The following is a 25,148-nucleotide window of genomic DNA, read 5'->3' as shown; positions in this document are numbered from 1 at the left end:
TCCAGTCCTATGCTGACACCACCTGTTTCTAGCATTTAAAATGCCTGTATCTTCTTTCCTCCCTCCATGACCACTGAGCAGTGGGTACTTTTTAGAAATGCCAATTCTCAGGCCCTACCGCAGACTTACTGAATCAGGGGTTGTGGGGAAAGAGGCTCCACGGTCTGTGTTGCAATCTGCCCTCCAGGTGATTCAGAAGTGCACGCAAATGTGAGAACATTCCCAGGGAAGGCGATAGGCTCGAGTTGTAAGCAGAAGTGGAAAACCAGTCATTAAAGGGGAAAAGCAGGGTATTCTACAGAGAAGCTGGATCAGAAGTGGTAGGAAGAGTTTAGAGAGACATTGCAGCAGGCATGGGGGTGTGTTATTTAGGTAGCGGGGAGCTGGTGTGGCTGTGACAACCCGGAGCAGAAACCCAGGCAGCAATAAGGAAGCCGTAGCCACATGCTCATGCGCTAAGTCACTGTTCTCATGCAGTCATTTCTATAACTGGGCTGAGAACTGCTGGCTTTAGAACCTTTTTCCTGCGGTGGATCCCAAAGGAAGATAATTATCCTCCTCTCAGCCGTTGCTGTCTCTGACCCCCGGTTATTTACTGTGGAGCCCTGAGGCAGGGAGATGGCAGGCTTCTCAGGCTGATCCTCATGTCTTCTCCAGGCCCTTTTCAATTCTTCTGATTCCAGTTGGAACATTCCCTTGGTTGCCAGCTAAGGAGTGTACGTATGTTCAGGGAAAGGAAGAAAATTCCTGGAGTTCCAATGGGCTAGAGGTAAACTTAGCCAGAGAAAGCTGCAGGGGTGAGAATAAGCCTGTGAAAGCGACAGGGCAAGAACTCAGCCGGGAGATTCTTCAGGAGGCTTATGGAAGCTGTGTTGTCATCCTGGACGTTGCCCTGACAGGGGAATCCCTGGCTTTGCAACTTCCTGGCCAGTGTGAGGGCTACCAGCTGGCTGTAACCTTTCCTGCGATGCTCTGGCAGGGTATAGCCATGGCACATGGTGGAAAACTGGTCTGTAAGAGACCAAGAGACTGGGTTTCCCTTGTCATCCCGGACACATACACTGGGGAAGCAAGAGATGAGTTTCATGATATATCGGAGACACTGTTCATTGCCGCCCCTAGACCAAGTCCGGTTGAGTAGATCAGCATCAGCAACACTCAGGTAAGTTAATCGTGGGGCAGAGCCCTTTCTAGAAGGAAACAACACGAGAAGAAATGTGAGCGCGGGGTCCTAGGACTACAACCAGCTACTTTTCTTCTTGCACTGATTCAAACTGAGAAACAATCCCAGGGGTGTACTTAGCCAATACCAAAATATTTTCAATGAATTGGAATCTATCTGTCACTTCCCACTTATGAACATCTTTCAGGGTTTCATTTCTGAAAGGAGAAAATCCTCATTATATGAAATTGAAGTCTTTTCTCCTCATTTTATGCCCATTTCTTTTTGCCTTCATATACATTAGGGCAAGTATTTCATTTTTCTGTAAAGCAGTTCTCAGACTTGTTCTTCTTAAGGTCTGAGTCTGTTGACACCCTCCCTGAAGCCTTGAACAAGTCCACATTCTTGGGCCCCTAATATTTTCCTTGGTTAAAAAAAAAAAAATTAGGCTAGAACATATCTTTATGCATCCATGGCCAGGAAAATGTATAAAATTCTTAACATTCTAGGCATGTATAGATGCTCAAGAAATGCTAGTCGTTCTAGACCTTCCCCTCAAAGGTCTGGAAAAAGGTCTAAAAGCTCATGGTATTGAGATAAAGGCAAGGATAGGAATTGTTGCAATTTCTAAGAACTGAGATGGATTACTTAGTTGAAAGCCTATGATGCTGAATTTGCTTTCAGTCTTGAAATTATCAGTATCAGAAGACCACCCCCCATAACAGCTAAAGTCATTCTTGCTACGATCTTTATAAAGTACAGTTTGTGTTTTCTTTTTATTATTGTTTCCACAATTAGCTGACATTCTCGGCATACTGTGGACTCAGGCACTGAGACAATAATCTAACCACTAAGGAGGGTTAAAAAAAAAATACAAGCAATCATGGCCTTGATAGAATTTCTTATTTTTGAAAATAAACAAAGGCTGAAAATCCTGAGGCACAGACGCCTCAGTCAGCAATGTCACTGCAGGGGCATCTGGGTGGCTCAGTGTGTTAAGCCTCTGCTTTCAGCTCAGGTCATGATCTCAGGGTCCTGGGATCAAGTCCCCCATCGGGCTCTCTGCTCAGTGGGGAGCCTGCTTTCCCCTCTCTCCCTGCCTCTCTGCCTTTGTGATCTCTCTCTCTGTCCAAAAAAAAAAAAAAAAAAAAAGAAAGAAAGAAAGAAAAGAAAAGGAAAAAAGAAACGTCACTGCAAATAAAAACATTGCTAAGGCAAATGTTTCAGGAGTAGTTAGTGACTATGACCTTATATCTGAAGGGCAAGGTATCCAAAATAACGGGTATACAAATTTGGGTACTGACTTAGGTGTTAGAGACAATATCTTCCTATGTAGAAGGGAGCAATTTAAGCAAGATCTTATTTTAAAAGACCTGACTGGGGCTAGAGTAGAATTTTAAATAACATCTCAGGGATGTGACAGTAAGAGGTGGCGAAACACATAGCCTGGTTTCTTCAACAAAATGTAATGTAAGATAAAAAATATGAAAGGGGAACATGTATGTAAGAGAGATATTAACCAATTGCAATGTATGAACTTTATTTAGGCGCTTATTCAAAATAAACTGCTAAAATATTATGTTTATTTGGGAAATGAAATTACTAACTGGTTTAAGGAAATACTGTTAACAAAAATTTAAAACAGCACAGAGTTGATACAGCAGGCTTGAGGCCTCTATCTTTAGGGAAGCCTGCTTGCCAGCTTGGCCCCTGGATGGTAGCTGGCAGTTTGGATTTCTGCAGGGGTCCTGCTGTTCCCAGAACTGACAGGAGTTGGCACTTACCATGCCTACCTGTTTGTGCAATCAGTGTGTTTTATGCTGAACACTGCTCTCCCTCTGGGAGTCTAGAAAATTGTTACGTGCTAGGCAAAGTATGCCTCCAATAAAAAAAATCCTATATGTGTTGTCACAACTTATTGCTAGGGAAATTAAGCGTGTCCTGTATGACTCCATCGGAGAGGGTTCTGGGAAGTTTGTGCCTGGTTTTCTCTGGATTTTGCCATTGCACCTTTTTCTTCTGCTGATTTTGCTTTTAGCCTGTCTCTGCTGAGTTCTGTGGGTCCTCTAGCCAATCAATGAGCTTGTGGGTGGTCCTGGAATCCTTGCTACAGGAGTGATATTAGTATAGTGGGTTTTTTTCAAGAATCTTTATCTTTTAGACATATATATTAAGATATTTAAGAATAATAAGATAATGTCTGGGATATTTCCTTCAAAGCAGTTAGTAGATAGGGGTATGGATGAAACAAGATTAGCCATATATTGATGAGATTTTCCTTATTCTAGTCTCTCGCTCAGCCTTTGTATGTCCTTGAAAATTTTAATAACTGAAAAAATGAAATAAAAATAAAGTCCAATTGCTTTATGTGACTTATAGTGCCCATTCTTCTTTAGCTTTAGTCTTGTTTTGCTCAAAAATTCCTTCAACATATTCCCTAGAAGAAAAATTAGCATTCATTGAGGTAGGTACTTTTCAAATATCATGTTTCATTTGTTTACAAAATATATGTAAGGAAGATATTATAGGTTAATTTCCAAAAAAAAAAAAAAGAAATTGATCAAGGCTCAGAAAGATTAAGCAGAAAGGCTGGTAACTAGCAAATGTCAGAGCAGGGGCTCTCCCACAAGAAGAATGCAGGTATACACTAACAAGTCTTCTGAAGATTGGATTCTTGAGTCAGAATTAGGAATTATTTCTTAGCTCTACAATGTACTCCTATGTGTTACTTCAACTTTGTTCAAAAAGGTAATTATACATTATATACAGGTAATTATGATTTTGTGGGGTTGTGGAAAGGGTTCAAGAGGTTAATGTATTTAAAACATTCAGTGCCCCGCAAATAAGAGCTTTCTATAAAATCAGTCATTTACCCACATCCCTGAAACACGAAAAAACACTAAGCACTTTTTGGCTCAAAGAGAGGTTATTTTGAATTATTTGGAGGAGGAGCATACCAAGGAATGATTTTCCTGTGAAAATACAGGATGCCTGAGTTCATTTATCACTATGCACAAAGACACAGATTTGATTTTGCAAGAAATTATGAACAGTCAAGCACAGCAGAAAAAAATACACACACAGACCCACGGATACATGTACACACAGACGTATCTAGATTCTGTGGCCTTACTCCAAGGTACCCAAATATCCCTTAAGACTAAGTATTTCAGGCACTCTTCTTTCTACTTCTGTATAGTAAGTCGCATCCCACATGCAGAAACTTGGTCAACATACAGAGAACTGGTGTCCGGCAGAAGCGGATGAGGAAATACTTGAACAGTCTTGAAGGAAGTTAACTTTACATCTAACTGCTTTGAGTTGGCAACAGCTTTGGAAACATCATGCAATTCACTCTGCAGCCCTGTATATGGAAAGACATAATGAAAAACGGTATTTTTTCTGAAAACACAGGAAGGAAATTTGTCGCTGTATTTTGTACTATGCCGCCAGTTTGCCCCCTTGTATCATCCTAACCACTGTAGAGTTACATATGAATTATTGCAGCTACTCCTGGCCTGGTTCTCAAACGTTGTATGGATTTCCAGATCTCCATCGTGCTGTTTCTCACAATCATGATCTTCCATGAACATTTCTGTTGGGAATATCCCTTAGGAATTTGGAATTGCTTGGGGGACTTTCCTGACTTCTGACTTCTCAGACTAATCTTAAACTCCTTACGGTAAGAGAAATTTTATAGCTCTCAAAGTCTACAATCTACCATAAAGCTAGAAGCATAAGAGAACTCACATTTATTTGGCATGGCATTCTGACTTAAAGAATCTTCTAGCCTCTTGCCTAGAGGCCCATTACAGAAATATCAAGGTATAAATTTAGTGTTGGTGAGATTTATCCTAAACTTGACTCACTTGGATCCTACTCATTTATCACAGCTATACGATGTTATCTATAATTCTTCATTCAGTACTTGTATGTAAAACACTGTGCTGGGCACTGCACCAACATGAGACCCAAGAATGGTATGGTCTCTGATAGAGCTTGTCACATGGCATGTTAGCTTCTATTTTCTTAGAACTGACTTGCTCTCCTTCTCAAAAATCGTATCAGCTCTATCCTTTCTAGGGGTCCTGATTAATTGAATCCTCTGGAAACTGACTTTCCTACTTCCATCCATATCTAAAAGCTTCTTTCCTCCTTCCAGTAAGTCATTTCCTATGGAAGAATACATGAATACACGAATAGGAGATCATGTTGAATAGAGTCTGAAATCCGAGCATTGGCTACTTTCTCAGGGAATTAAGTCTAAGAGAAACCAAGTAGTTTCTTCATGTTAACACTATTAGAAATTACAGAAGTTGTGGCTAGAATCCCACATTATAAACCCAAATTAGATTGAAGTAATTCAAGAGACTCTGAGAAAAAAATAGTTCAAGCTAATGAAGGGTATGGATGGTAGTTCAAACAAAATTTATTTTTTTTAAATTAGATTGAAGTAATTCTTTCTAAAAGTCAGACTAATATTTCTTTTAAAAAACTTTTTTAAAAAATACTTTCTTTATTTGAGAGAGAGAGAAAGAGAGAAAGAGGCAGAGCACAAGCATGTGGAGGGACAGATGGAGAGGGAGAAGCAGAATCCCCACTGAGCAGGGAGCCTGATGTGTGGCTTGATCCCAAGACTTAGAGATTATGACCTGAGCTGAAGGCAAATGCTTAACCAACTAAGCCTCCCAGGTGCCCCTTGAAAAACTTTTAAAATCATAAGATGTAATAGAGAAAATTGCATAAAACAAATGTGTAACTGCGACAACTGGGTGGCTCAGTCAGTTAATTGTCTACCTTCAGCTCAATTCATGATGTCAGGGTCATGGGATCAAGCCTTGCATCAGGCTTTCCACCTAGTGGGGAGCCTGCTTCTCCCTCTCCCTCTGTCTGCTGCTCTGCCTACTTGTGCGCTCTTTCTATGTGTCAAATAAATAAATAAATAAAATCTTTAAAAAAAACAAATGTGTGATGTCATTATTACATATTTTAGCTACTACTAAAGCCATAAAATAGAAATTTACTAACCATCTTCTATTAACCATTCTCCTAAACACAATTCTCTCACTCTTCACTAAAAATAACCACTATTATAATTTTTTATGACAATCACATCCTTAAGTTTTATTATGCAAGGGTGAATCCTTAAACACTATAGTTAGATTTTGTTCACTTTTTATCTGGTGGATCTCTTAATCTGCAGCTTTGTTTTTACATGCCTATCCCTCCTTCACACCCTTTAAAAATTCTTTCCTTTTATTTGTTAAAGAATCCAGTTTGCTGGGTAGAATCTCAATAGTTTGGATTTTGTGGATGATCTCTCCGTGGTTTGTTGACCATGTCCTCCTGTCCCAGACATCGATTACAAATGATTTTCTCCTTGTTCACAGAAGGAACCTTCACTAAAATTGTCCTACCTTTGTTCACCTTACCTCCTTAGAAAGGGGGGCGTTGCTAATAGGATAAGACATCAGACCATTTATTGGACCACAGTTAATGGGACCACAGTACCAGCAAGCCAGATTCTGGAACTTTTAGGTTAGTGCTCATGTCAACAAGCTCTCTCATGTCCATGCAACCAGTAGTGAACAAAAGAGCCTGGCCCATCTGGATGGTTGTATACCTTTTCATTCCTGTCCTCTCATGGCAAACACAAAGAGTTTGGCTCTTCCTGTGGGTGAAACCTGATGTAACCTTGTTTACGGACAGCTCTTAGATTAAAAATGACAAAGGCATCCCCATGTAGAGTGCACCATTGCTCTGAACACCCAGCATTGAAGTAGTTCTGTAGCCTAATATTTTTTAAAACTTTTATTTATTTATTTGACAGAGAGAGAGCATAAGCAGGGGGAGTAACAGAGGGTGAGGGAGAAGCAGACTTCCTGCTGAGCAGGGAACCTGATGTAGGGCTTGATCCCAGGACCCCGGGATCAAGACCTGCGCTGAAGGCAGCGGCTTAGCTGACTGAGCCACCCAGGCAATCCCTCCATTGCCTAATTTTGTAGGCTATCCAGGCAGCCCCACCAGTAACTCTGTGGTGCAAGATGAAAGACTGGCCCTTTCTATGGTAGTAGTTGGCTTTTGGAGTCATTCATGATTTGGGGATGTTATGGGAATAGCACGTAGGTGCTTTGGTTAAAAAGAATAAAGATACTGATGACTTCTTAAAAGCTATTCAGTATTCCAAGGAAATTATAGTTCTTACCAGCAAAGCCTATAGGCAAGAGGACACATCAGAAGCCAGAGATAATGCCTACACTGATTACATGCTAAAAGAGGGGCCTTTACCACTCTTTTAGGCGCTATTAACTCGCATCTGTCCCCACCTAACTTCAGGGAGGATGATGTGTCAATGTAAATGACTAAGACTGACTCATGACTTACAGCTCGGCCTGCTATGGAAAAAAAAAAAAAAACAAAAAACTGGCAATTACAAGGATGTTCTCATCCTAATGGTGGCTGCAGGTGCTTTGGGGAGAGTGGGTCCTCTAGCACCATAGACTGTCCAGTTATTGCCATGATTTTTCACACCAAGGAAGAGATCTACTTATTTCCACACTCGAGTAATAATGGCTAGAAAATTTTGCTAGTTTGGCTAAGGGAGTGGTAGAACCCTGTCTCACATCTCACCAGCATAACTGGGGTAAATCTGTAAAAGTCAGAGACAGTTCAGAACTTCCACTCTAACACCTTTGTGAGCATTTCCAAAGGGATGTTATAAAACACCACAAGTCTTTAGGTTATGAATATGCCTTAGTCATCATATGCAAGTAGACAGGAGCTTTTTCCTTATGAGAGGGCTTCAGCTGTTTGCTGCTGAAAAAAATTACCAAACTTTGTATTTCTGACCTGGGGGACCCTGCCTTCCTGTCCAATGATCAAGGAACTCACCTTCAATGCAACAATTAAAAACAAGAACTGTATCATCTCCCCAGTTATCACGAGAAGTTGGAAAAGTAATCCACTGAAGCTGAAATTGTCCATGCACAGTATTAGAAACTTTTAATGTAGGTCGGTCTTGGCCAAAAGTTTTTCCATTAGCATCGATAACCAAGCAATTATCTCCTTGGATCTCAAATATACTCTATTCTTACTAAATCATGCCAGGATATCCGATGCAGATCAGTTAATTATCTCTTTCCAGAACCAGCTGCTTCAGAAAGAAGGAAAGACTTACCTATTGGCTTACACTTAAGTTAGAATCACTTTAAAAGATTGGAACAAGAAATGATTAAGAGGAATAAAGAAAAATATGTTGTGATATTACAGTAACAGTGGGGGGAAATGTCACTTGAAAGCAGCCCAATTTAAATGGTGCCTACTTACCCCAATGGCCTGCCTCTTTAGGAGTAAAACAAGTGTTCTCACGAAACTGTAGTACAAAAATTGTAACTATATAAAATGTATATCTCTGAATTTGTGCACTTATATTATCATATATGTGAAACAGATATCATTTCTATCCGATGTATATGACAAAAATGAGAAAAAGAAGACTGCCTAGTGTCTGTGCTTGATCTCACCTTGTATTTGAAAAACTTGATCCCAGTTGATAACATCATGTTCTTCCAACAGGCGTTGGTAGGCCCTGACATCCTTGTAGAACACAGCATAAGCATTAGTATAATGGTCCAGGTTATCTGTCTGGGACAGAAGACATAATTGTAAAAACATAAATATGTCCTCTAGGTAACTCAAATCCTAGATAAGTTAGGTACATAGGTGGCATAAGCTTAGATCATTCCCACTGCCAAAATCAGCCACCTATAAACAATGGCTAGATAGGAATGTGGCTAATACACTCTGGTGAGGGAAGGAACAGATATATATTTTGCTTGATATACTTTTGCTTGATTATTCTTCTGGTATTTGGAAAGTTTTAAGATCCTTATTCCATATTTTTCTAGGATTTTATTTATTTATAAAAATGGAAAGGGGGTGCCTGGGTGGCTCAGTCATTAAGCGTCTGCCTTCGGCTCATGTCATGATCCTAGAGTCCTGGGATCGAGCCCCATATTGGGCTCCCTGGTCAGTGGGAAGCCTGCTTCTCCCTCTCCCACACCCCGCCTCTGGCCTACTTGTTTCCCTCTCTCACTGTGTCTTTCTCTGTCAAATAAGTAAATAAAATCTTTAAAAAAAAAAAAAAAAGGATAGGGTATAACTTAATGGAGCCACCTACAAGGTTTAAATAGAATTCTCAGAACTTTCCTAATGTGGTCAGGGCAACACATTTGATCACGTGATCTCTTTGTCCTTGCAAAATGGGGCAGATGTCATCTTTTTCAGTATCCTTATGTATTTACCCACATTACCAAAGTTCTTGGTCACAAGAAAACATCAAACCAGAGGAAAAACAAGTATGCAGAAGTACGTATGCTTCCTGGTTCTAGAGATTGTGAAACACTAAAGAAACACTTTATTGAACACATTTAAGCTAGCAGTTTTCCATGTCTGCAACTCCAAAGCCAGTCAAATTAGAAGCTAATGGTGAGGGGCACCTGGGTGACTCAGTTAAACCTCTGCCTTAGGCTCAGGTCATGATATCAGGGTCCTGGGATCCTGATCTGTGCTGGGCTCCCTGCTCAGCGCAAAGTCTGCTTCTCCCTCTGCCCCTCCCTCCTTGTGCTCTCTCTCTCTCAAAAAATAAAATCTTTTAAAAAAACTAATGGTGAGGGGCGCCTGGGTGGCTCAGTGGGTTAAAGCCTCTGGCTTCGGCTCAGGTCATGATCCCAGGGTCCTGGGATCGAGCCCCATGTCAGACTCTCTGCTTGGCAGGGAGCTTCCCTTCCTCTCTCTCTCTCTTTATCTCTCTGTGTGCCTCTCTACCTACTTGTGATCTGTCTGTCAAATAAATAAATAAAAATCTATAAAAAAAAACTAATGGTGAAATATGTAGTTTATTAAGCTAATATATATGACTGTAATGGTTATAATATCCCTTTGCCCAATCTTTTCTTTCCAGTTGATGCCAACTCTTGGGTTTTCAGGCGGTGTTTTTTTTGTTTTGTTTTGTTTTGTTTCTCCGTCCTTTCCAATCTGTACCTCTTTCTGACGCCGGGTGATAACAGCTTTGAAGTCTGGCCATGAATCCACCACCACCTCCTTCTGAAAGGGATTCCCACGATTCATGTTCATCACTGCTCCATAAACCTGGGCCCGAGAACCCAGAGAGACAAGCCAGTCACATTACTAACTCTTTCAGTTGCATATTACTGTTTTCACTTCTTCTTGTACTGTATAGCTGTGGCCATGAGAAGGGAAATTATAGAAAAGCACATATACACAACATGCACACGTACAAACTTTTTTCTTGTTATTTCATTATTGCACATCAAAACTGGTAAAAAAAAAATCTAGGAAAACCTATGAAAACTCTCCCCAAACTTAGATTTTTACTGTACAGCAATGAGAGATACCAAAACAACAGGCTGACTAGATGGCACATGGGTCAAAAATAAATACTTACAGAAGGAATCAGAATCTGATGTATGGATTTAGGGCTCATAATATCTTTTACAAGTTCCACAGATAATTTTGATGCTCAGCTGCTTTTGAAGCTTATTATACTCTCCAAAAATAACCTGCTTAATGCAACTACTCCTCCAACCCTGAGTTACAATTAAACATCACTGAGGGTAACTCCCCTCCCCCAAAAAGCTCCCTGCCTTTCAGATTTGATGGAGGAAGGCTCTCTAAGCATTCCCTGAGGGTCATAACTATATCTTATTCATTGCTATGTACATGGAGTCTGACATAGTGGATCAACTGGTTGTTGAGTAAACAATACTGAGTATTAGAATTCTGACCTGTGCCCTTTCATATTTTTTTTTCTCCACTTAGAATCAAAGATGCCTGCCCTATAAAACAACCTTCATATGCCAGGGGTGCTTATAGAGAAGAAGTGGTGGTGGTAACAAGGAGAGCTGAGTTACAGGCTAGTGTTCTTAGCAGCATTTTCATAATTGATAGAAACTGAAAACAATCTAAGTGTCCATCAGCAGTGGGAAAAAATGAATAAATTGTGGATATTCATAGTATAAATTACAAAACAGAAACTTAATGGTGAACAAAAGAAGGTAGATACAAAAAGACATACTATGTGATTCAATTTACATTATATTCAGAAACAGACAAAACCACATTATGGTTTTAGAAGTCAGGATACTGGTTACTTTTGGAGAGCTGGGAAAGATAATGTTTGGAAAAGAGCACTGGGGGCTGGGGAGAAACTGTGTCTGAAGTAATGTTCTTTCTTGATTGGAGTGCAAGTTATACAAGTATTTGCTCTATGAAAATTCATTGAGCTGCATAATTATGTGCACCTTCTAGGATGTTTTATACTTCAGTGAAAACCAATTTAAATTGTAGGGGCATTAGAACCTACATTTTACCTCTTTTATCACATCATGATTCAAATCACACACCTCAATACCTAGAACATTATTCAACTCTCTTCTCTCTTTCCCAATCTGGGACCTCACTCAAATCTTATTATAAAATGTCTTTCCTAATTTAGTCTGGCTAATACTAATGTCTGACATGGATCACACTTAGTGAAAATCCGAGAACTAAATTAACCTGGAAGTGTCATGCTCGCTCTGTTTAATTATTAAATTTGGGGGATGCTGATCTTATATATACATAGTCATAAATTTATTAAAGTGTGTTTTTTCCCCATGGAGAAAACATACATCATTATCTAAAAATGGAGCTTAAATATGATTGGAATGTTGAGAAGATTAAAAGGAAAAAAAATCTTTCTGATATTCAGATTGTGAAAGGGGAAAAAAATGACTTGTTTGCAAGTGTTTTGCAACCAGCTGAAAGATTTGGCATTGGTTGAAGACAATGAAACAAATTCTTTTAACAGCTATTTATTCAAAGGGTGAGTGTTGACGAGGAGATGGGAAGTAGCTAGGGGAAGTAAGGATGCTGGAAGAATGAGCAGTTGGAATTTGTGAAGGAAATTTGGAAGGATATTTATTCACTGAAATACTAAGGTGAGGTAGGAAGGGGGATGGGTGAAGTAGGTGATGAGGGTTAAGAAGGAGTTCACTTGTTGTAATGAGCACTGGGTCATGTATGGAAGCATTGAATCACTAAATTGTACACCTGAAACTAATATTGTACTATATGTTAACTAACTGGAATTTTAAAAATCAGATTATAAAATATATAGCCATAGCTTCCAAAAAAATGGAGAAAGCGTTGAAGAACAAAACATTTTTTTCTTTATCATTTTGATTCTCTAAAGGGCATAGTGTAACTGAAGAGGTATTTCGAAATAATGGTCAGAGAACCCAAGACAGATGTTATATAACAATCCAATAACTGAAGAAAGATATAAAGATTCAAAGGTAAAGGGACTCCGTGTACAGAAAATGAGAAACTGGGAGTGCCAAGCTAAGCAGCTATTAACGAGATGATGATATGAGGAAGGCATTGATTTGTGCCTACGTGTTTCATTTCCTTAACTCTTACTTCAAGTGGTGTTATGAGAAGCATAAAAATAAAAATAAAAATTTAAAAACCCCAAAAACCAACAATGAAAAACAACAGAAAACCACAACCATGCAGTTTAGAATCTGAGAGCTTGGATTTAAATCTGAACTCTAGCACTTAGACAAAGGGAAGGGATTTAGTAATATCATCTGTAAAAGTATAATGTAATTACCTGTTTATTCAGAGTTATTAATATTACAGAGGAATTAATAGGTTTTATAAAGTTCAAATGAGACAGCATAAAAGGTATGTTAAAAAAATGATAGCTACTATTCTGATCAACTCAACTAATCTGAATTTAGAGGTCCTTGAAAATAAGATTTGAACTGGTGAGGGTAAATAGGTAATTATTTCATAACACAGCTAGCAACCAACCAACAACAGTTTATTGAGTAATTATATGGGTAAAGCCCCATGCCAAGCACTATGGGAGGTATCAAAAAAAAAAAAAAAAAAAACAGAAAAAGGAAAAATCAACATCCTCATCTGGGTATTTGGTAGTTAAGTTGCTATAGGAGAAGCAGTAGCTATGAAATCAAAAGAACCAATATTCAATTGATTTTTTACTTGCTTTAGCCTTTTTTGGACTCTAACTTAGTCATTTCTCAAAATGGGTTAATAAGCATCTTACAAAGTTGTTGGAAGGATAAAATAAATTGAAATAATTTGTATGCCAAAGTACTACCCACATACTATTTATAATGTAAGAGCCCATCATTTGTCTTGATGATATATGATCTTAGATGATCCGGTGAAGGTCACCAAAACCTTTTTATTTCTCTTTGGCAAAAGAGTGGGTCAAACATTCAATATGGGACATTTTGAATCGGACTGTCCATTTGGTACTCTTTAAGCCATATGCTCCCAAATTATCACTCAGATTTTCCCTACCGCACATAGTTCAAGCATGATCCATAAGGCAAGATGACTAGATTTAATCACCCCAGTACAGTGCTCTAGATAACTTTTGCTAAAGATTAGTGTAAATAAGGATTATCGAGGGTGTATGCCAAATACACAAGTCTCTGGTCTCTGTCTTTGGCAATTATGATTCATTATATCTCTTCTGGGTTATTAGCAGCCGTCACATTTGCAGTCAAATGCTCTTACCACTGAGTTATACCCCCTGCCACTTACATTTGAAAATCCATATTGTAGGGCTATCTCCTTGGTCAAGAGTGCAAGACAATTTCTTTGCACTTCACATTTTTTTCTCCAAGTGCTTAAAATATTTTAAATCTCATATTTATTTGTAATCTGTGATTAATGTCTACTTCCACAGTAGCTCTGAGTTATCAGCAAGCCATCAAGAACTTTGGGAAGACTTCAACAGAGGCTTTATGACTGACAAAGCCATTAAAAAAAATAAAGATGTTGAAATAGAAAAATTTTATGCTCCTGGACCTCAGCTCCGTCGTGAACCGAGGTTATGTTCTTATGAACAATGCAACTTAATCCATACTCTTCTGCCATTAAGAAAAGTTTAAAACTCAAGTTTACTTAGAAATAATCTAGTCTAGCACGACCTAAATTTTCCTAGAGGTCATCTAGAGTGACTGTCAAAAAAATAATTATCACAGCCATATGTATGCTTCATGGAATCAGTCTCTAGCAGGAGACAAGTGGGAAACTGTTAAATAGGTTTAATAGGAAAGTCCTGACATCAGAAAAACTGGGGAAATAGCCACAAGTGTGACATTATTTCACAATAAATAAAATAAAGAAATAAAAGAAAGCTCTTAAGTGTAGAATACCTTGAGTGATTCAGGGAAGTAACTCTTCAACATTTTTTCCAGGATCAGTAATTTGATAGGACAGTTGAGCACCAGCATCTTCTCCAGAACTGTAGCAATTCCACACCTAATGAGAAAGCTGAAGGGATGTGTTGAGTTTTTCCTTGTTACTGTTTGACTCTCCGGAGGAACATCCTTGAAGTCCTGTTTTCACTGGGTGCAATTCGGAATGCCATTGCTCCCTCTGATGAGGGAAGAAGAGGGGAGATGAGAGGCACTGAGGTGGGTAGACCAGAGAGCACGTGGAAGTAGGGAATGTTAACGACCTAATCTGGGAAAGAGGTGAGTATCCATGCTGGGTTATGCCTTTCTATGATACACACTCACTGTACACTCAACTTTTCCTTTGAGACACAGAAACAGTTGTAATTTCACATCTGTTTGTGTTTTCATTGAGTCTGTCTCAAGTCGACTGGGAGGTACAAGAAGGAAAGGGCCCTCGTCTGCTTTGTGCTCTATTGTATTCCAGCACCTACAGGGCCTGGCACAGAGGAAAAGGGCATTCTAAGTGCTTGCTGAATGGTTAAGAGGAAGCTCAGAGTACGAGTCTTAGGGTAAGCAGGGAAACTTCTTTTTACAGTGTGGGGCAAAGATGGAAGATGTGAGTGGGTCAGGCAGCAGGTGCTTACGGGAAGCTACTTTCAGAGAAACACCTAGGTTGAAGATAAAGAATCAGATCTGAGCAAAGGTTGAGACTCAGTTTAGACAAAATTAAGGAACAAAAAAGGGACTTAATATAATGCATGCAATTCAGCCATTCAGATGCAGTTATTTTTTTCTAGATTTGGGAACTTCTTATTCCCTGCTTTTTGTCCCTAAGAAAACTTCATTTTTTCCCCCAACATTCCAATCAGGTCTTGACTGAATTAAACAAATTTTTTTCTCTATCTTCGATGCAGTAGAGTTTATCCACTTACTCTCAAATAACAGGCACTAGGATGGCAAAAATGTCTCAGCTAGACACGAGAACCTGGTGTTTCTGAGACTGTAGTGAATTTTTTCCTGTACAGCACATTCCCCAGATAGAGGAAGCTACTACTTGATTTCAATATGTGGCAGCTCTGTGTGACTCTAAGATACTCAAGTGGTTGATTGTGATTTGTTTAAAATTCACCAGGCAACTCCATCATATGGTTTATGTGAGTCTGAACTTCTACGAAGCATATTTCCTGTGATCAAGCCCTGTGGCTGCAGTTTGCTGAGTGGAACACCTGAGCTGTTTGTAATTCTCTCCGGGACTCTGAAAAGACACCAGGGGCCGCACCAGAAAATCAGCTTCCTGGACCCTAGTACTCAGGCTGGGCTGATAGGAGAAGCTTTGCAAAGATCGAGTTTCCAGGGTTCAGGTTGCGCAAAGAAGGAGAGATGTAGCTGTCATCTTTTCACGCTTGTATCTGCTCGACATTTCACTCACTCATGCTATCTCTAAATAAAATATTAACTTCTTAGCAGATCTTCATGTTAAATACATTAATTTATTCTAATTCAGTATTTGAGAAAATAAGAGAGAATTATTTCATAGAGAAACTGATCATGTATCTCTTATTACATTTGATGCCTAGAGATGTTTTTATGTCTTGATACATAGCAAAGCAGCTAGCACAACGGTAGGAATTCTAAGAACTTGTTGGCGATTTGCTTTATTGCCTGGTTTGTTCCTTAGAGTTCCTGAAACCACTTATAAGTGTAGGTAAAATATAGGATGAAAAATCAAGTTTAAATTAAAATTCAGGCAAGGGGAAAACAGAGGTGTAAACATAATACGTGGCAAGAGTGAGGCCAGCAGACAAAGCATATAGACGTAGTTCTACATACAGAGCTGATACTTTTTATTTGTGGATTCCATATTTGTGAATTCACCTACTTGCTAAGTAACCCTTAGCAAGGTTACTTCCAACCCTTGCTGGAACCCTCCAAATCCATAGTGACGGTGTTTTTGCAGTCGTTTGTGGACATATTTGAGTCTCCAAAGCCAATATTGTCAGCGGATGCTACAGAAGCTGACCTCTCTTTCCAGCTCTTATACTCTAAACAAGCCCTTTATATGATGTATTTGTGCACATTCTTTTGTGGTGTTCGCTTTCTGCTGGTAATTTCTCTGTTTAAAATGGTCCCAAGGGGCATCTGGGTGGCTCAGTCGTTAAACATATGCCTTCGGCTCAGGTCATGATCCCAGAGTCCTGGGATGGAACCCTGCATCAGGCTCCCTTTCTGCGGGAAGCCTGCTTTTCCCTCTCCTGCTCCCCCTGCTTGTGTGTCCTCTCTCATTGTCTCTCTCTCTCTGTCAAACAAGTAAATAAAATCTTAAAAAAAAAAAAAAGTTGTCCCAAGCATAGTACTTAAGTGCTGTCTAGTGTTCCTATGGCAAAAAGACTGTGATGGGTCTTACCGAGAAGATACATGTGTTACATAAACTTCCTTCAATTATGGGTTATAATGCTCTTGACTGTGAGTTCAATGATAACAGAAAATCAACAAGTGTTAAATAATGTGTCTTGAAACAGAAATACACATAAAAAAAGGGTTATGTGTTGGTATGCATGGGTGGCTCTGCAGGTTAAGTAGCTACCTTTGGCTCAGGTCATGATCTCGGGGCCTGGGATCAAGACGGACATCGAGTTCCCTGCTCAGCAGGGAATCTGCTTCTCCCTCTCTGTCCATTCCTCCCCTGCTACTGTGTGTGCTCTCTCTCTCAAAGAAATTAATAAAATCTTTAAAAGTAAATTTAAAAAAGAGAGAGAAAGGTTTTTTGTTGATCTTCTGATAAAAACATTGTGACCAGAGGCTTGCAGGAACCTAATCTTACGTTTTCCCTACAGGTGGTAATCCCTGTGACCTTGCTGAACAAAACCACCACAAACAATGAGAAGCAGGGATTTGCAGCAGGTGAGAGCACATTTTGTACTGTGAGCTTTCTGGCAGCCAACGTAAGAGAAACAAACATGATTAGTTACGTGATTCAGTTTGTCCATATAATTATTCTTACACTCTTGGGGCACCCAGGTGCTCTGAGGGTTGGGCGTCAGCTCTTGATTTTGGCTCAGGGCATAATCTCGGGGTCCTGGGATCCAGCCCCACGTCAGGCTCTGTGCTCCATGGGTAATCTGCTTGAGGACTTCTCTCCCTCTGCCCCTGCTCATGCTCTCTCGCTCACTCTCATTCTCTCTCTAAAATAAATAAATCTTAAAAAAACATTCTTCTTATGCTCTTTACCATAGCATTTGCTTGACTTTTCACTTGTATTATCTCTAAATGAAATTCTCTACCTTCTAAATAATCAACACCCTCCTTGATCTGGCTTCAATATACCTTTCTATTCACAAATTGTGCTGGGTGACAAATATTGGTGACATTACAATCAGAGAGATTTTCTCCCATGGGTTCACAGAAGGAAGGCACTATAATTAATGAACACCAGTGGACAATGTTCTTTCAGTAAACAGTGATGAATTTCCCGAGGACGTTTCTCTTATGAAATACAAAGATAGTTTTAAGGCCACAGAGCAGAATGAAGAAATTTTTATGGATGCAGAAAATATATTTTACAGATTTTTGATTTATAGTAGAAAGTCATAATGACAACCATTAAGTCTGAGAGCTACAAGATCAGAGGATCATAATCTCACCAATAAATTATAAATGCCCCATAATTCGCATGTGTTCTAGAATTGGAAGGTAAAGATTTGTAATTCCTCTGGCTGAACTGTTACCAACAACAGACTCACTAACTGAAATCTTTGTCAAGGAATGTAATTAATTATAGTCATTCAAGTTTAAGAGCCCAAGATTCTTTGGGGCACTGAAGTGTTCATCAGCACACAACATGCACTTAAAATATTGTTATCAACATTAATCAATGAAAGCATAACACTGACCTGAAAGATCTTTCTTATACATAAATAAAATGTAAGGTCTCTGCTTTTATAAGGTAACATAGCACTTACAGTGACATCTGTGAGTGGGACATCTGTTAGTGAGACAGGGAATTTTTTTAAAGCTCTTGTGATCTGATGTTAGTAATTATTTTTCAGATGATGGGCTTTCCATTCAGAGATGCCTCTCTTATCTGTTTCTCTAGTTGTGCCCCATCAGTGCAAATGATTTTATATTTTGTAATGCTTATTTTCCTCTAATCAAAATTTGAAACAGAAAAACAAGCACAAAAAGCAAACATCTTTCCCCATAAACCTAATTATGATTTATCCTTCCTGTATAATGCTGAAATTCATCTCTCCTCCCTATTCTCCTCTTTCTTCTTGCAATTTTAATGAATGATTTGAAATTTATTATTTTAATGAAGGAATGCTTACCTGCTGTTGAGAGTTCAGTTTCTATCAGGTCAGTGGTTCCTTCCTCATAAATGGTGGGTTTATTCTTCAAGCCTACTTCCCTAATTAGTCCTTAGTGGAAAGAGGAGGGAGAGAAAAAAAGAAAAAAGTGCCCACACCTGTAAATAGGGAGGCGTTCATGGTGTCAGGTGAAGAGCGTCATGCATACAGCACCCCACCCCTTTCTTTCTTTCAGATTTAGACTTATGGTGTGAAAAACAGTGAATACTAATCTTGATTTAAAGACGGACATTTTCTAGACCCCAAACCACTGTCTGCTAAGATCTCATGAAAAAATAAAAAGGAATGAGACCCAGGTGAATGGGATACAATAGAAAATGACAAAGAGGTTCTAACTTCTCATATATTTTCATTTATTTATTTAAAGATTTTATTTATTTACTTGAAAGAGAGGGTAAGACACAGGGAATGTGCATGAGCCGGGGGCAGAGGCAGAGGGAGAAGCAGACTTCTCACTGAGCAGGGAGCTGGACTTGGGACTTGATCCCAGGACCCTGAGATCATCACCTGAGCCAAAGGCAGATGCTTAACACACTGAGTCATCTAGGTGCCCCTATATTTTCCTCTATTTTGAAGAAAAGATTTTGCTACTCTAAACTTTCAAAGCTGACAAGGGGATAATCTCTAAAGCATATACTTGTGGAATTGAGAGTATTTTTGATAATTTTAATTCTCTTGCCCTAATCTTTTAAATGGAAAGAGTTTACTTGTTTCCTCAAATGGCTGCAATTTCAAGTGACATGTAAACACTTGCATGGGCATCTTGGCCAACAACGCAATATCTGAGCTTTGGGATAATAAACAGTATGAATATGTCAATGGTGTTTGAAGAGTGCTTCAATTTGAATGTGGTCACATGGGAGGATACTACTGTTTATCATCTTTATGTCTCGTAGAGTCAATATCAAATGATGGGGAAAGTCGGGGCATTTTTTTTTTAAGATTTATTGTATTTATTTGTCAGAGAGACAGAGAGAGAGAGAGAGAGAGAACAAGCAGGGGGAGTAGCAGGAGGCAGAGGGAGAAACATGTTTCCCACTGAGCAGGGAGTCTGATGAGGGATCCCACGTCCCTGGGATCATGACCTGAGCCAAAACCAGGCACTTAAACAACTGAGGCACACAGGTATCCTTTTCTTTTTTCTTTTACTTTCTTTTTTTTTTTTTTAAAGACTTTTTCATTTATTTTTGAGAGAGAGAGAATTGGGGAGGGTGGGGTGGAGGGCAGAGGGAGAGGAATGGGAGAGAATCTTAAGCAGACACCCTGCTGAATGGGGAGCCCCAAGCTGGGACTGAACTCATGACCCTCAGTATGGGACCTGAGCTGAAATCAAGAGTTTGATGCTTCACCACCTTAGTCACCCAAGTGTCCCTGGGGCATTCTATACTTGAAGATGCTTTAAAGTAACACAATGGATAGCTGGTAGCTTAACGTGACCAGAGAAATTGTACTAGATGACAATTACTGGATGTGAAAGGCAGACTGTTTTTTTTTTGATCTGGGTATATTGATAACTTTTAAAAAATATATTTATTTATTTGAGAGCGAGAGAGAGAAAGTGAGAGGGTGAGTGAGGGGAGGGGCAGTAGAAAGAGAGGATCTGGAAGCAAACTCTCTGCTGGGCGCCGAGCCCTAGGTGGGGTTTAGTAGCAAAGAAATATATTCAGTGGGAGCAACTCTTAAGAAACGCTAGTTGGAATACAAAACAATGGCTTAGTTACTTTATACATGATAAAATCCAAATGGGAAATCTCAATTTTTCTATGCTCTTCCTTTCCTTCTTTCCCCTCCCTTCCACAAAGCTGAGTGTTTGTTGACAATGAATGAAACATGAGAGGACTTAGAAGACTTGTGTTTGGAAACTAAGCCAACCTGAATGACTCACATATTAAGTTTGACAGGCACACCTGCATTTAGTTTTGGTTGAGAATGTCAGGAAATTCTATCCAACCAAATAAAGGAAGGTATATTCCTTAATTTTAGGTTCCGTTCAGGTGTCTAATATTTAAGCAAAACCTCTTTGTTAAACATATGCCCAACTTACAGCTGGGGAAAATAGAAGGGTTCCTAAAAAGTGAGAATTTTAAACAACTGACAGTGTACGAAGCTCTGCTACATATCTGTACAGGATACCCATTTGTCTCCCAAATCACAATTTACCTTCCTTCTCTGACACTGGTATTTATAGTGTATGTCTTCCATCTCAGACTATGTGTGTTTTACACTTGAAAGCCGGTGACAAGTGTTGTGGAGAGGAAATGTACTGTTGTCATGACTTGTGCGTGTGAGAGCTTAGGTAAGTAAAGATACTACAAAGGAGGACCGCCATCTGAACTACTGGGATCGCGTGCAGTTGAAATTTAACTGTATCTGGGTCTATAATTAACTCTTAAATTCTTCACAAAGGGCACACCCAAATTTAGCCTTTAAATAAAATATCGTCTACGTTTTGGATTGCCTGCTATCTGCCAGAAGATACTGTAGATCCTTCAAAATCAGATCACATACCTTTAAAAGCTGTAAGAGGGTTATTTGACCAGTTTGTGCATGGTGAAAAATATCACTCAGCAAAAGTGGTGAGTAAGAATGCCAGCTGAACAGTCACTGTTGAGTGGATTTCCAAGAGAAACAACGGACTTTGACCCAACTTCTCCCTCCCCAATGAAAGCTGTAATAAACATCATGATTAATGATTAAAAATCAGTGAATTGGGGCTCTATTCATCACTCTAAAAACAAGTAGTTCTAAGTTTACAAATGAGGGGTTTTATAGAGATTTTGTATTACCTTTTAGTAGCTTTGCCTGGCAAATAGCAGATCAAAAGGACACAAACATATTTTCTTCAAATGTTGCACTACAGGTTTCCTTTCTTGAAGACATTTCCTCTAAAATCCACTAATGTTCTCCTTAACTATTATTTCCTAAGAGGATATTGCTTTTGACTTTTTACTAGCTCCCCAGGGTTCCACATGAAAATGTGGTCTCCCTCACTGCGATGAGCATTACACTGAATTTGTTTAACTAAAGCTGAGTTCTTGGCAGTTTCTGCCTGGAGGGTATCAACAGAATTGTGGTACCTTCTACCATAACTGAAAAGATACTCTAGCCTAGAAAGAAAAATAATTAGAAATTGCAGATATTTTATTTTACAAGTAAATAAAAGCAAATCAGACAATATACTATAGTGACTAGAAAAGATTTTTAATATATTTAAGCGGTAATTTATTCACATGTTTATACTTACTATCGTTTCAGAATTTCTTCTCCTTTAATGCCCACGGTTCTTGGTCATGCCATTACGAAGAAGGAAGAGGTAGACCCGATGAAGAATGGTGGGCAGCAAAGCAGAGTTTATTGAACGATAGTACAAAACTCCCAGAGAGGGAGGGGACCTCCAAAAGGACTGGCTTTGGAGGTTTTAAGCCCAGGGGGTTTTAAGAACTCTTTCCCAGAAATATCTTATGCAACCAGGGTGTCCTCAGGTGTGCTATATCAGGGCTTTGGTCACTATGTACTGATGGTCTTTGGGGCTGATGTGGGGATTTATGCCTTAAGTGCCCGAGCTTGTGATAGTGACAAATGCTTTGTGGTTAATTGTTTCATTTCAGAACATTTTACAGAAGTTATTTCTGAAAAGGCTGCAAAATAAAATGCTAGTGTAGTCTTGTCTAAGGTGCAAAACAGAATGTTAGCACTGTTTTGTCTTAGCTGCCCTGATTCCATGTTTTCTTGCTAGGGACCCTGGTCTAGACTACCTGTCCAACTAACTCCTAACATTCCCCCATCTGAAGAAGTGACCCTAACTTCTGTCAGGGAAAGGGAGTGATGACCCATCTAACTGTTTCTTGCCGGCCCAGGGTGCTGTTGAAAAACAGCACTCAGGGTTCCATCCCCAGAGATCTGTCTAAGGGTTCCTGGTAGAAGTTGGTAGGTTTTTATTTGCATGACTGGACCCTCCAGTAGCGGCTGGTACCACAGGAGGCAGCTGTCTGAGCCAGTGACTGCCATCAGTTGACAGGAGACCTTGAATATTATGGGGGTTGTGTATGGTAAGATCCCGTTCCAAAGTTAATTTGGTAGCCTCTGGTGCCTGCCACCATTGCCTGGATTAGGACACCCAATGCCATTCCCTTTCTTTTTGTCACATCTGTATTGTTAGCCCTCCCAGAGAGAAGACTTAAAGCTGTGGCACTGAGCAAGGCCCCTCTGAGGTTTTAAAAAGCTTTTCTGACTTGAGTTCACATTAACAGGTGGGAACTTTATCAACTGATAAAGAGGGTGTATTATTTCTCCATACCATGGTATCCACAAGTGACAGTACCCAGTTATGCCCCCAAACCCCTTTACTTGTTTTAATACTAGGGGGATGGTAGGAGGTAATAGGCCAAACCCTATCATCTACCAGTCTCCTTGTCTCCTCTGTGAGGACCACGCTCACATAATTGACAAATATCTTGAATAATTGTGCCTTGCACTGAGAAACCTTATATCCTCTTCTATCCAGGAAGTTGAGAAGTTTTTGGGTGCCAGTTTGAATGCTTTGCTCAAAGGAGACACATAAGGGGAGATTCTCTACATACTGTAGTAGGATGCAGATTTCAGCTGAAAAATCTGAGAGATCTTGGGACAGGGCTTGTCCAAATAAATGGAGATTATCTTGGAACCCCTGGGGTAAAACTGTCTATGTTAGTTGGGTGGTCGGATTAGTGGGGTCCTTGAATGCAAACAGGAAATGAGAATTTGAATGAAGCGGAATGCAAGAGAAGGCATCTTTTAAGTCTACAGCTGTTTAAGGGGATTTGAGCCAGTAGGGCATGAAGGTTTATAAACACAGTATGAATTGTGTCCACAGCCTCATTGATAATGCCGAGGTCTTAATCATCTCCATTCCGCACTAGGTTTCTTTCTCACTCTTCCTTTCTATCTCTCTCTCTCTCTCTCTCTTTCTTTCTTTTTATTTAAAGATTTTATTTATTTGAGAGAGAGAGAGAGAGTGCACACGTGCACATGAGTTGGGGAGGGGTAGAGGGAGAAGCAGACTTCCCACTGAGGGGGGCCCCGATGCAGGACTCTATCCCAGGACTCTGGGATCATGACCCAAACTTATAGCAGACACTTAACCAACTGAGCCACCCAGTGCCTCCTCATAAGGTTTCTTTACCCCCCAAATTGGGGTGTTACATGGGCTATTGCATTATTTTTAGAGCCCCTGCTCCTTTAGATTATTTATGATTTTTATTAGGCCATCTCTTGCTTCTGGTGTATTGTTTCCAACAAGGGAAAGTTATGAGGTCTTTAAGGTGTAAGTGAACAGACACTGCAGTTAAGACCAAACTCACTTCTCCCTGAGTTGCCCAGACCTGAGGATAAATGTCAGCCTCTAGGGGGAGGAGTCAAGATGGCGGAGGAATAGCAAGCTGAGGTGATATCAGGTAGCAGGAGATCAGCTAGATAGTTATTAAACCATTCCAACCACCTAAAAATCCAACAGGAAATCGAAGAGAAGAAGAGTAGCAATTCTAGAAACAGAAAATCAACCACTTTCTGAAACATAAGACGTGCGCAGAAGTGAATCCAAAGTGAGGGGAAGATAGACCATTGGGGGGAGGGGCTGGCTCCCAGCAAGTGGCAGAGCAATGGAGCACAAAATTGGAACTTTCAGAAATCTGCTCCACTGAGGCCATCACTTCAGAAGCTAAGTGGGGAGGGAGCTCTCGTGGGGACGGCATGGTCTCAGGTCCCATGGGGTCACAGAAGGATTGGAAGGGGTTTGAGTGTAGCAGAGCTCACAGGTATTAGAGCAGGGAAGGTGGCTACAGAGACAGAGGCGAGGAGTGAGCTCTCAGCTCGGGGGTTACCTTATACTGTGATCCATGGCACCATCAGACCACTGCTCTTTGAGCAGAGACCCCACAAGCAGCAGATGTGGGGAAACCCGCCTGGAAGAGCAGAGCAGCAGGAATCTGCTGGGTTTGAAGACTCCAAAAGGGACTGTGTGCCAGAGACAGAAATGCTCAGTCACAGGCCGGGTGTGCAGTCAAAGACCAGAGAGACAGGAGTGATTGAGGGCTTTTCTCCAAGGGCGCACTGAGGAGTGTGGCCCCAAACTCTCTGCTCCTCTGGGCCAGAAATTGGGAGGCCCTTTTCATACCTGTCCTCCAGAGCTCTATGGAAAGCCTTCAGGGAACAAAAGCTCCTGAGAGTTAAAATTACTTAGCCTGGCCCCTGGCAAGGGCAGAGCAATTAGGCCTTGGACAAAGACATTTGAGAATCATTACAACAGGCCCCTCCCCCAGAAGATCAGCAAGAACATCCAGCCAAGAACAAGCTCACTGATCAAGA

The 25,148-nt window shown here is 40.1% G+C and overlaps 1 protein-coding gene across 6 annotated transcripts; it reads right to left on the bottom strand.

Annotated features, from left to right (window-relative positions):
* Nucleotides 1-350: 350 nt before the first annotated feature.
* On the bottom strand, nucleotides 351-24,684 carry LOC123942707 (glycine N-acyltransferase-like protein 3). Of its 6 annotated transcripts, none has more exons than XM_046006799.1 (9): nucleotides 24,665-24,684; nucleotides 21,315-21,474; nucleotides 18,768-18,857; nucleotides 14,419-14,641; nucleotides 10,205-10,312; nucleotides 9,680-9,685; nucleotides 8,686-8,806; nucleotides 4,400-4,526; nucleotides 351-1,190 (listed from the first exon to the last, which is right to left on the bottom strand). In XM_046006799.1, exons 4-9 carry the CDS (start codon nucleotides 14,494-14,496, stop codon nucleotides 776-778), a joined length of 855 nt encoding a protein of 284 aa, XP_045862755.1. In that variant the 5' UTR covers nucleotides 14,497-14,641; nucleotides 18,768-18,857; nucleotides 21,315-21,474; nucleotides 24,665-24,684; the 3' UTR covers nucleotides 351-775. The 6 variants fall into 6 exon arrangements, with proteins under 6 accessions (XP_045862755.1, XP_045862758.1, XP_045862757.1 ...); XM_046006802.1 differs by having other exon boundaries at nucleotides 14,419-14,536; XM_046006801.1 differs by lacking the exon at nucleotides 24,665-24,684 and adding an exon at nucleotides 22,051-22,096.
* Between the last annotated feature and the right edge of the window lie 464 nt (nucleotides 24,685-25,148).

The sequence above is a fragment of the Meles meles genome, chromosome 5 (genome assembly GCF_922984935.1).
Source record: "Meles meles chromosome 5, mMelMel3.1 paternal haplotype, whole genome shotgun sequence".
Lineage (NCBI taxonomy): Eukaryota > Metazoa > Chordata > Mammalia > Carnivora > Mustelidae > Meles > Meles meles.
This window is presented reverse-complemented; position numbering and strand designations above follow the sequence as displayed.